General features: G+C 37.7%; 1 protein-coding gene across 1 annotated transcript in view; it reads right to left on the bottom strand.

Moving 5' to 3' along the window:
- The window catches only part of vwa8 (von Willebrand factor A domain containing 8), a 140,318-nt gene that overhangs the window by 96,555 nt on the left and 27,252 nt on the right, over positions 1-16,511 (bottom strand). Inside the window, exons 15-18 of the mRNA XM_048192999.1 lie at positions 5,115-5,283; positions 4,865-4,942; positions 4,301-4,416; positions 1,916-2,019 (exon numbers count right to left, since the gene is read on the bottom strand). Of these exons, the coding sequence (XP_048048956.1) occupies positions 1,916-2,019; positions 4,301-4,416; positions 4,865-4,942; positions 5,115-5,283 (467 nt within the window). The remainder of the gene's footprint in view (positions 1-1,915; positions 2,020-4,300; positions 4,417-4,864; positions 4,943-5,114; positions 5,284-16,511) is intronic.

Raw genomic sequence — 16,511 nt, forward strand, 5'->3', positions numbered from 1 at the left:
CATCAACACATCTCAAAAAAGTTGGGACAAGGCCATGTTTACCACTGTGTGGCATCCCCTCTTCTTTTTATAACAGTCTGCAAACGTCTGGGGACTGAGGAGACAAGTTGCTCAAGTTTAGGAATAGGAATGTTGTCCCATTCTTGTCTAATACAGGCTTCTAGTTGCTCAACTGTCTTAGGTCTTCTTTGTCGCATCTTCCTCTTTATGATGCATCAAATGTTTTCTATGGGTGAAAGATCTTGACTGTAGGCTGGCCATTTCAGTACCCGGATCCTTCTTCTACGCAGCCATGATGTTGTAATTGATGCAGTATGTGGTCTGGCATTGTCATGTTGGAAAATGCAAGGTCTTCCCTGAAGGAGACGACGTCTGGATGGGAGCATATGTTGTTCTAGAACTTGGATATACCTTTCAGCATTGATGGTGCCTTTCCAGATGTGTAAGCTGCCCATGCCACACGCACTCATGCAACCCCATACCATCAGAGATGCAGGCTTCTGAACAGAGCGCTGATAACAACTTGGGTTGTCCTTGTCCTCTTTAGTCCGGATGACATGGTGTCCCAGTTTTCCAAAAGGACTTCAAATTTTGATTCGTCTGACCACAGAACAGTTTTCCACTTTGCCACAGTCCATTTTAAATGCGCCTTGGCCCAGAGAAAACGCCTGCGCTTCTGGATCATGGTTAGATATGGCTTCTTTTTTGACCTATAGAGTTTTAGCCGGCAATAGCACGGTGGATTGTGTTCACCGACAATTCCATTACAGTAGCATTCCTGTATGTGATGTAGGGCTGCACGATTAATTGCACGAGATTGTCATGCGTGTCTCATCAGTAAAGCCAGTTCTTTGATTAGCGGTAAATGTCCATCACCTGCTTTCAAATGGAGCGGCACTTAATATACAGAGCCGTAGTTCGCAGACAAGCTACGCAATATCGTGTTCATAATCGCAGATGAATCGCGTACGGCTCTGTATATTAAGTGCCACTCCATTTGAAAGCAGGTGATGGACATTTACCGCTAATCACAGAACCGGCTTTACTGACGAGACACGCATGACAAAAGCATGCGATTAATCGTGCAGCCCTAATGTGATGCAGTGCTGTCTAAGGGCCCGAAGATCACGGGCATCCAGTATGGTTTTCCGGCCTTGACCCTTACTCACAGAGATTGTTCCAGATTCTCTGAATCTTTGGATGATATTATGCACTGTAGATGATGATAACTTCAAACTCTTTGCAATTTTTCTCTGAGAAACTCCTTTCTGATATTGCTCCACTATTTTTCGCCGCAGCATTGGGGGAATTGGTGATCCTCTGCCCATCTTGACTTCTGAGAGACACTGCCACTCTGAGAGGCTCTTTTTATACCCAATCATGTTGCCAATTGGCCTAATAAGTTGCACATTGGTCCTCCAGCTGTTCCTTATATGTACATTTAACTTTTCTGGCCTCTTATTGCTTCCTGTCCCAACTTTTTTGGAATGTGTAGCTCTCATGAAATCCAAAATGAGCCAATATTTGGCATGACATTTCAAAATGTCTCACTTTCAACATTTGATATGTTATCTATATTCTATTGTGAATAAAATATAAGTTTATGAGATTTGTAAATTATTACATTCCTTTTTTATTCACAATTTGTACAGTGTCCCAACTTTTTTGGAATCGGGTTTGTATGAAAATTAGTCAAAATTAATGATTTTGTGTTTACAAAACACATTTACTTTACAAAACTTGGACTACAGTAATCCCTCTGTTGTGTGACCAAGTTGAATTTCTTAGTATTATAATTCAACATCCTGTGGATCGTGGGTCCAATTCAAATAAAATTCTTATGAACTATAATAGGAATTCTGACTTTTGCTTAGCCCTGGTCTGAACTCTGGTATGGAGTTGTACTGTAACTCACAGGTGTAGAGGTGGCTCTGTTCTGATGCTGGGTCATGCTGATCCTCTATTGAGCAGTTCACAAGACTCTTCTGAAGAGACGAGCGAGCCAGGCTGGGCAGAAACCTACAAAAAGAATTAATTCTTTATTTATACATTTCAAATCAACTTTTCCCAGTCATTCTAAACTTTACAAGCAATGAAGCAGGCGATACAGCTGCATGTTAAAGACAAAGTGTGTAATGTACAGACATAATACAGAAAAAAAAAAAAAACTTTTTAAACACGATTCACGTTTGCCATTGGTTGATAACAGACAGTCAAACTCATGCCATTAGTGAAATGCTGCTATGTCATGTCCAGTATAACTGTCTGAAGCCAGTGCTGGCAAAGAAATTACTCATTTCACTTTTAAGCTCACTTCAAGTCTGCATGAGGATTTTACAATATAACAATGCATCCTTATGAAATCCTTAAAGGGATAGTTCACCCAAAAATGAAAATTTGATGTTTATCTGCTTACCCCCAGGGCATCCAAGATGTAGGTGACTTTGTTTCTTCAGTAGAACACAAATGATGATTTTTAACTCCAACTGTTGCCGTCTGTCAGCCGTATAATGCGCGTCAATGGGAACTCCATTTATAAGTCAAAAAAGTAAAAAAAAACACGCACAAATCCAAATTAAACCCTGCGGCTCGTGACGACACATTGATGTCCTAAGACACGAAACGATCAGTTTGTGTGAGAAACTGAACAGTATTTATATAATTTTTTACCTCTAAAACACCACTATGTCCAACTGCGTTCAGCATCCGGTTAGTGAGGTCAAAAAACGCGTTCTGATGACGGAAGTGATGTCTCGCGCTTTGCTTCAATGAGTGCTAGACATCACTTCCGTTGTCAGAGCGCGTTCAGACCTCACTAACCGGATGTGGAGGGCAGTTGGTGTATAGTGATGTTTTAGAGGTAAAAAAAATGACATAAATACTGTTCGGTTTCTCGCACAAACCGGTCGTTTCGTGTCTTAGGACATCAGTGTGTCGTCACGAGCCGCAGAGTTCCTATTGACACGCATTATACGGCTGACAGACGACAACGGTTGGAGTTAAAAATCATCATTTGTGTTCTACTGAAGAAACAGTCACCTACATCTTGGATGCCCTGGGGCTAAGCAGATAAACAACAAATTTTCATTTTTGGGTGAACTATCCCTTTAACATACATTTGTGAATACAAGAATGATGTCATTTCGCCATTTACCTCAGCGTGATTCATTTTGGTGAAGAGTTTGATGTATTACAGAGCTCCTAAAGGGACCAGAACGTCATATTTCAAGGCCTTATGTCCGCTTTAATGCATCGTCTGTGGCGCAGAAAACGTGCCATGAAATGGGCTTAAGCCGCAATATGTGGCTCAGTGTGCATTGTCATATTTGCCAAGTTCAGTGATTCATCAAAAAGACTGGTACAGTAAAAAACACAAAACATTTAGATTTTGTTAGAGCAGTATGTTTATATTGTCCCATATAAAACTTTAAAGGCCAATTTAAAAATATAGGCATTCTGACAGTGCTTATTGTAAGCAGCGCCATAGATGTAGAGGCCTTTAGGGAGAGTCACTTTATATAAAGGGGAGGCTCAGGGGTCAATAAGTGACAAACGAATATGTAGCTGGATTCAGTCTAATGAAATCCAAATGTTGAGCACTTTTTACAGTACAAATCTTTTTTTTATGAACCATTAAACTTAGCATATATGACAATGCACACCAGGCGCATATTGCGGCATCAGCCTATTTCATTGCATGTGGTTTCTCGGCCACCACAGAGTTAAATTCATTAAAGCGGACATAAGGCCTTGAAATATATTACATACAGTACTGCCCTAATGAATGGCATATTTTGAACACTTTTTACTGTACCAATCTTTTTTATGGACCCTTGAACTTAGCAAATAGGACAATACACAGTGAGCCGTATATTACGCCATCAGCCCATTTTGCAGAGTGGTTTCTCGTTCTCCACAGATAATGCGTTACATGGTCGTGACATTAAAGGTACTGTCGAAAGCCAAATTAGAGCAAACAGATCTCTATTAATTCCATGCTCTCACTTTCTTCGAAGTAAAATGGCAGTAACGCACAATGGAAATAGGTTACAGTCAAGACCGTCCTTAGAGCAGTGCAACTGATGCGACTGCGGACGGACAGAGGGGTAAAAGTTTCTTGTGCGCACGCAATAGATTCTTGTGAGCATGCAAAAAGTTTCTTGTGCGCATATTTTTTTATTTTTGCAAAGGTCCTTTCAGGGGCTCCGGCAGACATCATCCGTGAATATTTCATTTTTGGCTGCTGTTTAGTTGCATTGCATTTATACATTCATATATAAATGGGTTTGAGTTTGTCTACCTGGAAAGACAGGCTTTGTTCACAGCGTGAGCAACACTCTCTTGTGGATACTGAGAAAGACGGCGACAGATTCTCAGCAGCTGCCTGGTAGACAATGAAGAAGCAAGAGACAGGGCCTGGACATGGCACAAAAACACCAAAGAATACTTACATTTCATCTCACAGAATCAAAAACAAATCAAACCATAGAACAAAGTATATACCCTATTTTACCCTATAATGGTAAAAATATTAACCAAGAAAAAGAAAGGACAATCACTCTTGTGCTCTAATACAACAAGATATTTAGGGTTTCTGGGACAGAGCTAACTAAAACACTAATAAACAGCAGAGTAAGCAGTTCCTAAACAAGAAACCTTATGTGGTGTTTTATAACAATCCCTTAACAAATGTGCTGATAAGGTATGTAAAGAACCTCCTATGTCCATATATGAGCCTGCTCTTGGACCACTGTAGTCAAGGAATGGGCCACAATCTCTTCTTGCTCCATGTATGTGGTGAAGGAATCAATTCCAGCCTCTGCCTTTTTTAAAGGTTTTAGGGACCTAACATTGGAAAGCTCACCGTTGGATCGTTGGATTTTCTCAGGCTGTGAGTCAGGTGTTGCAGCTGCTCCACTGCTTCTTTGGGAACATTTGGGATCTGTTATAAACAAAAGACATTACACAAAACTCAAATACAGAAATATAGGGTCATAGCATTTGATTCAACAAGAGATGCAGTACATAAATCTGTTGGGTGTAAGCATAACTAATCAAAACACCACATTATTGAATTTGACAAAATAAAGCAGTCCAAAGGTGATGTGACTGACCATGCCCTGGAGAATGGCCGTTTCCTCTGCCTTGGCCAGTGGTTTTATGGTGTGAAAGAGAAACATGGTGAGAATCTCTGGGCCGAGCCACTGCTGCGTAGTGCTCCCGACCTGAGGAGGCTCCGCTAGGGCGATGATCCGGAATGACGGATGGATTGGGAAGATGGATCTGTGGAGAGGATAACAGTTGGTTTCATATTTACATCAAACAGTCTCTTTCTCAATTCTTGATGCATACTGGAATAGTAATACAAAACATCAAAAATGTGAATGCTTAGACAGAGGTTTATAGAGTGTCTTGAGAATATATAAGGGACAACCCATTATAATTATTTTATATATAATTATTACTATTTTAATTCATGATGTGGAGGCAAAGAACCACCCGACGTGAAGTGGAGTGAATTCAAATCTAGCTAGCCTGGATTATCCCACTTTAAATATGGTAATTTGCCAGCAGTGACAAGTTAAAGCTGTTATTGATATTTGCAGTGCAAGGGTCGTTAGATCTAGATCTTTTTTTTTTTTTTAAGAAATTAATATTTTGTTCAGCAAGGATGCATTAACTTGATCAAAAGTGACAGTAAAGACATTTATAATGTTACAAAAGATTCCAATTTCAAATAAATGTTGTTCTTTTGAACTTTCTATTTATCAAAGTCGTCAAAAATGTATCACGGTTTCCACAAAAATATTAAGCTGCACAACTGTTTTCATTATTAAAAATAAGAAATGTTTCTTGAGCAGAAAATCAGCATATTAGAATGATTTCTGAAGGATCATGTGACACTGAAGACTGGAGTAATGATGCGGAAAATTCAGCTTTACCATCACAGGAATAAATTACATTTTAAAATATATTCAAATAGACAATAGTTATTTAAAATTGTAATAATGTTTCACAATATTACTGTTTTTACTGTTTTTCTGATTAAATACATTCAGCCTTAGTAAGCATAAGAGACTTCTCTCAAAAACATTTGAAAAAATCCTATGGCCCCAACCTTTTGAACACTAGTGTATCCTTCTGAGGGATCCGAATATTAGAAATAAGTGACTGAAGTTTATTTTCAACAAGGTCTCTTAAAGGGATAATTCACCCAAAACTAAAAATTCTCATTCATTCTCATTTATCACTTAACCTCAAGTTGTTCCAAACCTGTATGAATTTTTTTCTTCTGCTGATATTATGAAGCATGTGGATAATCAAACAGTTGATGTACCCCATTGACTTCCATAGTATGGAAAAAAATATCCTATGGAAGTCAATGGGGTCCATCAACTGTTTGGTTACTAACATTTTTCAAAATATCTTCTTTTGTGTTCAGCAGAAGAAAGAAACTCATACAGGTTTGGAACAACTTGCGTAAATGATGAACTATCCCTTTAATACCTATTGTTTCACTTCTTATCAATTTAAAATTGTAGGCAGTGAGTATAAGTAATAAGCTACTATTTTATTCTGAACATAGTCGATGTGACGTTATTACACGGGCTATAAAGACAATGGAGCAACATGACGAACAGGTGACCTGAAAACAGGCATTACAGTCACAGTGACTGTCAATCTTTGTTATTATGATTATGATATGTTCAGGGTTTGGCATAACCAAAGGCACCTGATCACTGATGACTATATGAGAACAAGAGGAGGTGAAGCCAGTCCATTCATCTGTCAAAGTGAATAGGATATGCCCATGTCAAGATCTGTGCCCTCACTGATCTCTGGCACACTGATATTGTATCGCTGACAATAGCTTGTGCTCAAGCTGCATCGCCACCTAATCCCACTGGACAGCTCTGTCTATTTATAAACAATGAAGCACCCTGCATGAAATGCAGAGATACACCTACTGACAGCGAGAGCGATCGAGATTCTTCATTATCACACCATTTTAGATCTTCATCAGATCAACTGCCTCCTGTTGCCTAGCAACACCTTCATGCCTTCCAAGTCCATGTCCCAGGTTTCAAAAACACCAGCTCCACTTTCTTACATTTACACATCATTACTGAATGTACCACTTGTTAGCAATAATCATACACAGGTGCACTGCTATTATCTTTACTTATAACACTGAATGTGTCACTGAGAAAACTATAAGAAACACCATTAATCCAAACAAGGTTAAGTGACCAGGGGCTGTGAAGGTACAAAACAAAACAAAACAGCAAATTCCATGTGACTACATCTACTAAAGCCATATAATAGGTTTGTGTGAGGAAATAACAGACTTAAGTCATTATTCACTTGTAAAACTCCACTGGAAATCTCATTCCTGGTCATGTAAGTTCAAATATGATGCATCAAGACACATTTTGCCAAGTTTGGCGTTAATATTAGTAATACAATTAGTTTGAACTTTGATGTGTCATGGTTGCATATGTGGAAGTGTGAATGAGCTTTCAGAGCTTGGTGGAGGGCATGATTTTTGTGCAATTACTGGATTGTTATTAATAAGCAACATTAGTGCTTTTCCAAAGTTACTAGCCACTTTTGACATCGATACCATGGGGAAAAATGCCCATATAGATGTTTTAAATATTATCTCATAATTCGGCAGCAAGTATATTAGGCTGCTGTCACTTTCAGGCCTGATGCAGGAATCCACTATACTGTTACACATGCGTGTTCGCGTTCACTTAAAACGTCACTGACTGCGTTTACATGAATAGTCGCTAAGACCAGCATTTTGACATTATTGTGTGTGTATTTGACTGTTTAAGCACAATAAGCAGCGAAAAAGAACTCAATTTAGTAATGAGAGGTGGCTTTATGTGCGCACTTTTTGAGTGTGAGCACAAAATCTTTGGGAATTTGTAAAATTATATGCAATACACGCAATCTCACTGTGAAATTCAAGCCCTGTAACACCAACAATATTCATCCGGAGCAAATGAAATGATTGAGTGAGGGGAGGTGGGTTTGTGTGTCAACTTGCTGTCGGAGAGATGAGAGAGCGAGAAAGCGAAGCTGGTATCGTGCATCTATTCTGCGGAAAATGAGTATTGGAAGCGTTTCAGATATTTCAGTATTGATATGTATCGAAAAATCACTACATTGCATTGCATTGATTTTTTTAGATGCCTTTTTAAAAGACTACAATTGAAAAATGTATATATTATATTTAAAATTCAACCTGCCAAAGTAGCTACTAGGAGTGACTGTGTTACATGCCACTGCTGAAATCCACCCGCATTTGGCTATAGGTGGGTGTTCATGTCAAGCCCTGTTAAGCAACATAATATACCACAGTTCAAAAGTTTGGGCTTGGTAAGATTTTTCAAAAATATTTTTGAAAGTAGTATAATATGCTCACCAAGGCTGCATTTCTTTAATCAAAAATACAGTAAAACTGTAATATTGTGAAATATTATAATTTAAAAAACTTTTGTCTGTTTCAATATATTTTAAAATGTAATTTATTCCTGCGTTGCAAAGCTGAATTTTCAGCATCATTACTCCAGTCTTCAGTGTCACATGATCCTTCAGAAATCATTCTAATATGCTGATTTGCTGCTCAAGAAACATTATTATTATTATTATTTTATCAATGCTGAAAACTGCTTAATATTTTGAAAATATTGAATATAAAGTTCAAAAGAAACAGTATCTATTTGAAACTGTCACTTTTGTCCAATTTAATGCATCCATGTCAAGTTTTTTGTTTTTTTTTAAAGTAGAATATTCGGTTGTTAAGTCTGACGTCACGCGGCAGCGCTTCCGGGTCCAAATGCTCTATCTCATACCACAAGAAAAACAACAAACGGTGCTAATATACACACACAATGTGGTGTAATACTACAAAAAAATTCTAATCATAACCTTTATCTCCATACCAAAATTCCAGATGGCCAGACAATGATTCATCTTTTATAAATCGTTAAAATATTAATGTCTGTGACGCTGTGAGCACGGAGACTGTTGTGTAGACTGTATTTAAAATGTTTAACTTTTTAAAATGTTTGATGTTTAATATGAATAAATAGCGCTCATAAACAGCCGCCGATGGCATTTGCAAGTGAAACGAGTTGAGGCTTGGACCCAGAAACGGCGTTCCTTACGTCACGACTTAACAAGCGGATAGACTTTATATACTTTTTATATTTAATATATACTTTAATAAAATTAAATAATAAAATTTGAATTTTAATTACCTTTTAATGACGTATTTTTGTACCACTGTAAAGCCAGTTGAAGCAAATCCAATTGAGAACCAATTTGTTTTAAAAAAATTTGCATGGATAAGAGATGTTTTTTTGATGCTGAAACAATGCATTACAACATGCAGTATGCAATAAGTCTGAGAAACATGGATAGCGAAATGTAAAGACAGACCAAGAGACTAAGAATAGTTCATTCTGTGTGAGCCCTATTCACTGTTGACCTCAGGAGGTCAAAGACACCAGCCCTGCCCACGCAGCCAAGCAAAGTTTGACTTTTAGAGGCGTCATTAATAGGCCTGAACAGTGAGGAGTGTGTATGAGAGTCTGAGGCCGACAGGAACAGAGGCTCGCTAATTAAGACCCATATTGGAACCACATGAAGAGACCACAAGTGAAGTCTGAGACATCGACTAGAAACACAGGAAGAGGAAGTGGCTTTATTTCAACCTCAGACGCGCCACCACAAACATCCTTCCTACCCGTCTAGGTGGGGCTCCACCAGCAGGACAAATATACATCCAACAGCACTGATTTCTTCACCAAGACATGCACAGATTTGTAATTTCACTGACTAGGTGTTGATAACCTATGTTAAAGGTGGAAAATTAAGCCTTAGACAATATTTCAGGTCAGTGTTAGTGTTATTTTAGTGTAATTGAGATATGATTATAGTTGTTTAATATATATAGGCCTATTTTTAATTAGGTTTTATTTTTACATTTTCTGTTTAAATTTTTGCTGGTTGGCTTCGAGTCTCCTAAACACTCACCATGGATTTAGTTAGTCTATGAGGCACAGACTTTCAAATTGTGGGAGATGATGAATCACCCACTCAAAAGTTGATTGCGGATTCTTCCAGACAGCCAACAGACAATAAGAAACACTGATTGTCGTACTCATGCTATTCCAAACCTATAGGATTTTCTTTCTTCTATAGAACACAAAAGAAGGAATGCTGAAGATTGTGCTGGTCACTCTTAGTGATTGCAATGAATGGAGACTCAGGCTTTCAAGTTTCAAAAAGACTGCAATAGCACTATAAAATATCTCATAAAAGTATAGGATTCATGCGCTATATTTAGTCTTCTGAACAGGGATGCAAACTCATGTGAACACTCTAGAGGAGAAAAAGTTTTCCAATTCAGTTATCTCGGGACACATTCACACTGTTGTTGACTACAGAAACACAGTAAAAATTTAGAGATAGGCCGATAATCGGTTTTACCGATATTTTTCAAGAAATTTAACCATTTTTACATAATTGGATTGGATTGTAATATCGGTTTCACAGATAAATGTCGTGGGCATTTTGTGAATTGCATTAGACCGCCATTAAAGGATTGGTTCACTTTAACACCCAAGATTTACTCACCCTCAAGCCATCGTAGGTACACGTGACGTCATGTCAGTTACGCTTTTTGTTTCGTAATTTGAATAGGGAAGGCGTTGGATGTAGCGTAAGTGGTTTGAACTGTGAGAGTTTTACACTTTCTTCGTAAGTTGAATACGGAAGGCGGTCTGGTGGAAGTTAGATATTTTACCTTATAACTTGTTAAATACGGATATTTTTCTTACACAAACATCGCTTCGCTTCAGAAGGCCTTTATTAACCCCCCGGAGCCGTGTGTAGTACATGTTTATGATCGACGGATGCACTTTCTTGAGCTTCATACTCATTGGTCCCATTTACTGCCATTATAAAGCTTGGGTGTGTCAGAAAATGTTCATCAGAAAGAAGAAATTCATATACACCTAGGATGACTTGAGGGTGAGTAAAGCTTGGGGTCATTTTCATTTGAAAGTGAACTAATCCTTTAAAGCACTGCATCTGAAGGAAACCACTCAACAATGGTGTTCACAGGTAAAGTAACATGTCTCCCCTAATTGGCAATTTTTTTTTTTTTTTTTTTACATAACAGCCATAACAGTAATGCACAAATGAGGCTTGTGACATAGTTTAAACTTGCCACTAAAGTCGCGTTCACACTGTATGATTTTGGCTACGAATTGGCCATCTGAGACAAATTTTGTGAATCCTAAAATATTCCTTGGATCCTAGGCCAAAATCTGAAGTCTTTGATCATCAGATTGACATTAAGCCGATTAATGGCCATTGCGATCAAATTTTACCTCCGCTGTATTTCAGGTTTGGTTTGACATGAGGGTGAGTAAATGATGAAATGATGACAGAATGTCTATTTTTAAGTCCAACAACATGGAGTTAATTTGGTTTCAAAAAAAAGAAAAAGAAAAAAAGAGGGAACCAGATCTGAAAGAGCCACAAGAGTGCTAAAACAATACTGTATGCTGTAAAACAAAAGTGCAGTCATACTCAGTGTTATTATAGAAATAAGACTGGATCTATTAAAAACTTTAGTTTATTAGGCTAACTCTCCATAGCAACAGAATATTGTGGTGTAAAATTTCTCAGCCACTGTTAAATTACACATCTGAAGGAAAGTAAGAACAGACCGGAATAAACAGCAAGTGTCATGGTGCTAACTGACAAAACCTATAAAATCAACCCTCGGATTAAATTGAGCTGGACCGTCTGGTGGGCAGTTTCCTGTTATTGCGGTCTGGAGATGAAAGCAGCCATTGTCATGGCCTGAAATGCATCTCATCGTAACTCGGTGTTTCTCACAGACATGGACGCATCGTCTAGACTCACCGTCACAAAGCTTGTTGGTCTGAGATATCTCTAGTCTCTCTTTAGAGATGATGGCACGCAAAGTTAATCAACACATCCTATAGGTTTGCCCATCACATGTGTGTGAGCCATGAGAACTTTTGGTATTTATTCGGCATTCGTGACTGTGGTGGCTTCAGGCCCACAGAGACAGAGAATTGGACTTGAAAAATGGACTTATTGAGTGATCTGAAAGCACACAAAATATGAACCAATTGTGAAACCTTTCTTCACGTAAAATGTTAACGCATCAGACATTGTTGCAGAAACCAAGTTGTGTTGTGTGCATGTTGTGCAGAAAATTATTGTACAATGGAGGCATCTCCGTGATCCACACACCTCTTTGAAGACAGCAAAGGGAATAAAGTCACACATGCCAACCTCCTACTGGTCTGCTGCGTCTTCATTAGACGTAGTAGTCCAACGCCATAGTTACACATTAGCTTCTTTCACACATACAGTCTTTACTGGTAAATTACAGGTGAATTACTGTTTAGACATCATGTGTGACTAAGAATAGCATTACCTGCATGAGCACATGCAGGTCAGAACGTCAGAATGTTGACTTAAGAAGTTTGCCTTGGGGCAATAATAAAGCTATATTGGAGATGTTTACAGTAAACTCCACTGCATTTAATTGTTTTTGTATGTAACCATTTGTGTATTTACTGGAAAAGTCTGGTAATTTCCAGGTTCAGTGTGTTATATTGTAAGACAACATTGCAAACCCCTCCATGTTATTTTTGCCGTGTGCCTACCAACACACATCACTGCCATAGAAACCAATGCAGATATTCTGGAAAACAAAAGAGCGCAACGGAACACACAAATCGGATCTGAACAGCTGTGATATACAGTATGGTGTGGACAGTCATAAATTTAGATTGGATTCCAATCAGATACACAAATAATCTGATTTAGTCTTAAAGTGTGAACATAAGCACTATTCAGATGGTAATTGTTCCTCATAAGGACGTAAGGTATTTTCAAAAAAATCCCTGGCCAAACTACCTACTGTTTTCTGACAAACGCCATGGTCGTGTGATAATTTAATTCCCGTCTGAATTTGAGTTTAACACTTTAACCCCTGAAGGCATTTTTAGAGTTGTTTTTTTTCCTGAATGACATACACAAAAGTAAAGACTCATAACTCCAAAACTATAGCAAGGAGAGTCAAAAGGTAGGTATTGTTTGATAGAAAACTTTAAATGATTGCATTTGGACATTCTCATGCTGAGAAACTGCTGATAAAAGACAAAAAATATTATTTTTTTTATTATAATTTTACATCTTTCTTATTTGAGATAAAATACAAGACTACAGGGTGTCTATTGTCCTATTTTAAACAGGAGATTTAAATAATCACATAATAAATAGGATATTACTTTCCTATTATTAAATTAAATATGAATTAAAATGTATTTGTATTATTTCAAGCATAGCCTATTACATTTTTTTTTAAAAGGTGCCATAGAACGCATTTTCAAAAGATGTAATATAAGTCTAAGGTGTCTCCTGAATGTGTCTGTGAAGTTTCAGCTCAAAATACCTCATAGATTTTTTTTTTTTTATTAATTTTTTTAACTGCCTATTTTGGGGCATCATTAAATATGCGCTGATTCAGCGCGCAGCCCCTTTAAATTCTCATGCTCCCCGTCTCCGAGCTCGCGACTTAAACAGCATAAACAAAGTTCACACAGCTAATATAACCCTCAAAATGGATCTTTACAAAGTGTTCGTCATGCAGCATGTCTAATCGCGTAAGTATGGTGTTTATTTGAATGTTTACATTTGATTCTGAATGAGTTTGATAGTGCTCCGTGGCTAAAGCTAACATTACACACTGTTGGAGAGATTTATAAAGAATGAAGTTGTGTTTATGAATTATACAGACTGCAAATGTTTAAAAAATGAAAATAACAACAGTCTTGTCTCCGTGAATACAGTAAGAAATGATGGTAACTTTAACCACATTTAACAGTACATTAGCAACATGCTAACAAAATATTTAGAAAGACAATTTACAAATATCACTAAAAATATCATGGATCATGTCAGTTATTATTGCTCCATCTGCCATTTTTCGCTATTGTCCTTGCTTGCTTACCTAGTCTGATGATTCAGCTGTGCACAGATCCAGATGTTAATACTGGCTGCCCTTGTGTAATGCCTTGAACAGGAGCTGGCATATGCAAATATTGGGGGCGTACATATTAATGATCCCGACTATTACGTAACAGTCGGTGTTATGTTTGAACTTGAGATCCGCCTGTTCTTCGGAGGTCTTTTAAACAAATAAGATTTACATAAGAAGGAGGAAACAATGGTGTCTGAGACTCACTATATACAGGGAGTGCAGAATTATTAGGCAAGTTGATTTTCTGATCATATTTTTTTCCCAAACACATTTTACCAATTCCAATCCACATCAATCTTAATAACTACTATTAATATTGTTTTTAATCATTTATAAGTGATATATAATTGTTCATGAAGGCTGGAAATGAAAAATGCCTTATATTCAGGTGTGCAGAATTATTAGGCAAGTTTTCTTTTACAGGCAAAATGAGCCAAAAAAGAGATTTAACTCAGACTGAAAAGTCAAAAATTATTAAATACTCATGAGAAGGACGCAATACTAATGCAATACTAGAAATTGCAAAGTTAAAGCATGACCAAGGGACAGCAAAATGCTCATTGGGTCAGCGGGGTCAGACAACAACAGGTGGAAAAGAAAAGACACGTTAACAGCAAAATAATTAAGAATTAAGGTGAAGAATTAAGTGTGAAACCATCAGGAACCCTTTAGTCTCCAGCGCCACCATTTTCCAGAGCTGCAACCTACCTGGAGTCTCCAGAAGTGCAAGGTGTTAGGATCTCAGAGACTTAGGTTAGCTAAAGAATCCTAAAAAATGACCCGCACTTGATAAGAATCACAAGCTGAAGTGTTATAAAATACATGAAGACTGGGTTTTTATAGGCCTCATAAACAGACAGCTTGAGAGTGACTCCTGAAGGACCAGCACCACATCCTCTTGTACCACTGTTTGAAGAATTTATCTTCCAGAATCTGGCAGTAAGTTTTGGAAGATCATTTTTAGTCCATCTCTGCAAGACAGACATTTCAGGATAAGAGATGGACTAAAAGTGAACTCAAACACCTTACTGCCAGATTCTGGATAAATTCTTCAAACAGTGGTACAAGAGGATGTGGTGCTGGTCCATCAGGAGTCATTCTCAAGCTGTCTGTCTATAAGCCCTATTAAAACCCAGTCTTCATGTATTTTATAACACTTCAGCTTGTGATTCTTATCAAGTGCAGGTCATTTTTTAGGATTCTTTAGCTAACCTAAGTCTCTGAGATCCTAACACCTTGCACTTCTGGAGACTCCAGGTAGGTTGCAGCTCTGGAAAATGGTGGCGCTGGAGACTAAAGGGTTCCTGATGGTTTCACACTTAATTCTTCACCTTAATTCTTAATTATTTTGCAGTTAACATGTGTCTTTTCTTTTCCACCTGTTTTTGTCTGACCCCGCTGACCCAATGAGCATTTTGCTGTCCCTTGGTCATGCTTTAACTTTGCAATTTCTAGTATTGCATTAGTATTGCGTCCTTCTCATGAGTATTTAATAATTTTTGACTTTTCAGTCTGAGTTAAATCTCTTTTTTGGCTCATTTTGCCTGTAAAAGAAAACTTGCCTAATAATTCTGCACACCTGAATATAAGGCATTTTTCATTTCCAGCCTTCATGAACAATTATATATCACTTATAAATGATTAAAAACAATATTAATAGTAGTTATTAAGATTGATGTGGATTGGAATTGGTAAAATGTGCTTGGGAAAAAAATATGATCAGAAAATCAACTTGCCTAATAATTCTGCACTCCCTGTATCATTTCCATGTACTGAACTCTTGTTATTCAACTATGCCAAGGTAAATTCAATTTTCAATTCTATGACACCTTTAAAGCACACAATCATGTGACTGATCATGTGAGCAGTGCGTTCCCAGGTTCGTAGTATCACTAAACTCGCTCCTCCCTCGTAACAATTTTCAATCACTATGTGATACTAGACAACATTTTTGAATCGAATTGAACTGAATTGAAATGCATTGGATATGCCATAATCATCTGATTGCTTGGAGATGGTTCATACAAAGGAAGGGCTGCGATGAATGTGCTAAATAATCTCCCCCATGACAAAGTGTGTACACATACAGGTGTTGATTGGTGTGAAATTCATATTCAGTTCCATGATCGTGGCACACTGCTGAGCCACAGCAAATGTTCCCATTCTGTAACTGCAGTTGGCAGTGCGATGAATGTATAGATGGAAGGGCAGCTCTTATGAGAAATAGTACTGATTGGTGCTGGGTGTCCTAAAGGACTAGAACAGTAGTCTCACGTAAGTACTTAATTTCTACAGCACACTTCCAAAAAGCATTATCTCAGTTGGACATAAAAATGTCTATAAATTAATGAGCCTTGGACCATTCCTAAGCCCATTATGTGTGTATCCAACTTAAATGGATCTA

Source organism: Megalobrama amblycephala, linkage group LG6 (assembly GCF_018812025.1).
Source record: "Megalobrama amblycephala isolate DHTTF-2021 linkage group LG6, ASM1881202v1, whole genome shotgun sequence".
NCBI classification, from domain to species: domain Eukaryota; kingdom Metazoa; phylum Chordata; class Actinopteri; order Cypriniformes; family Xenocyprididae; genus Megalobrama; species Megalobrama amblycephala.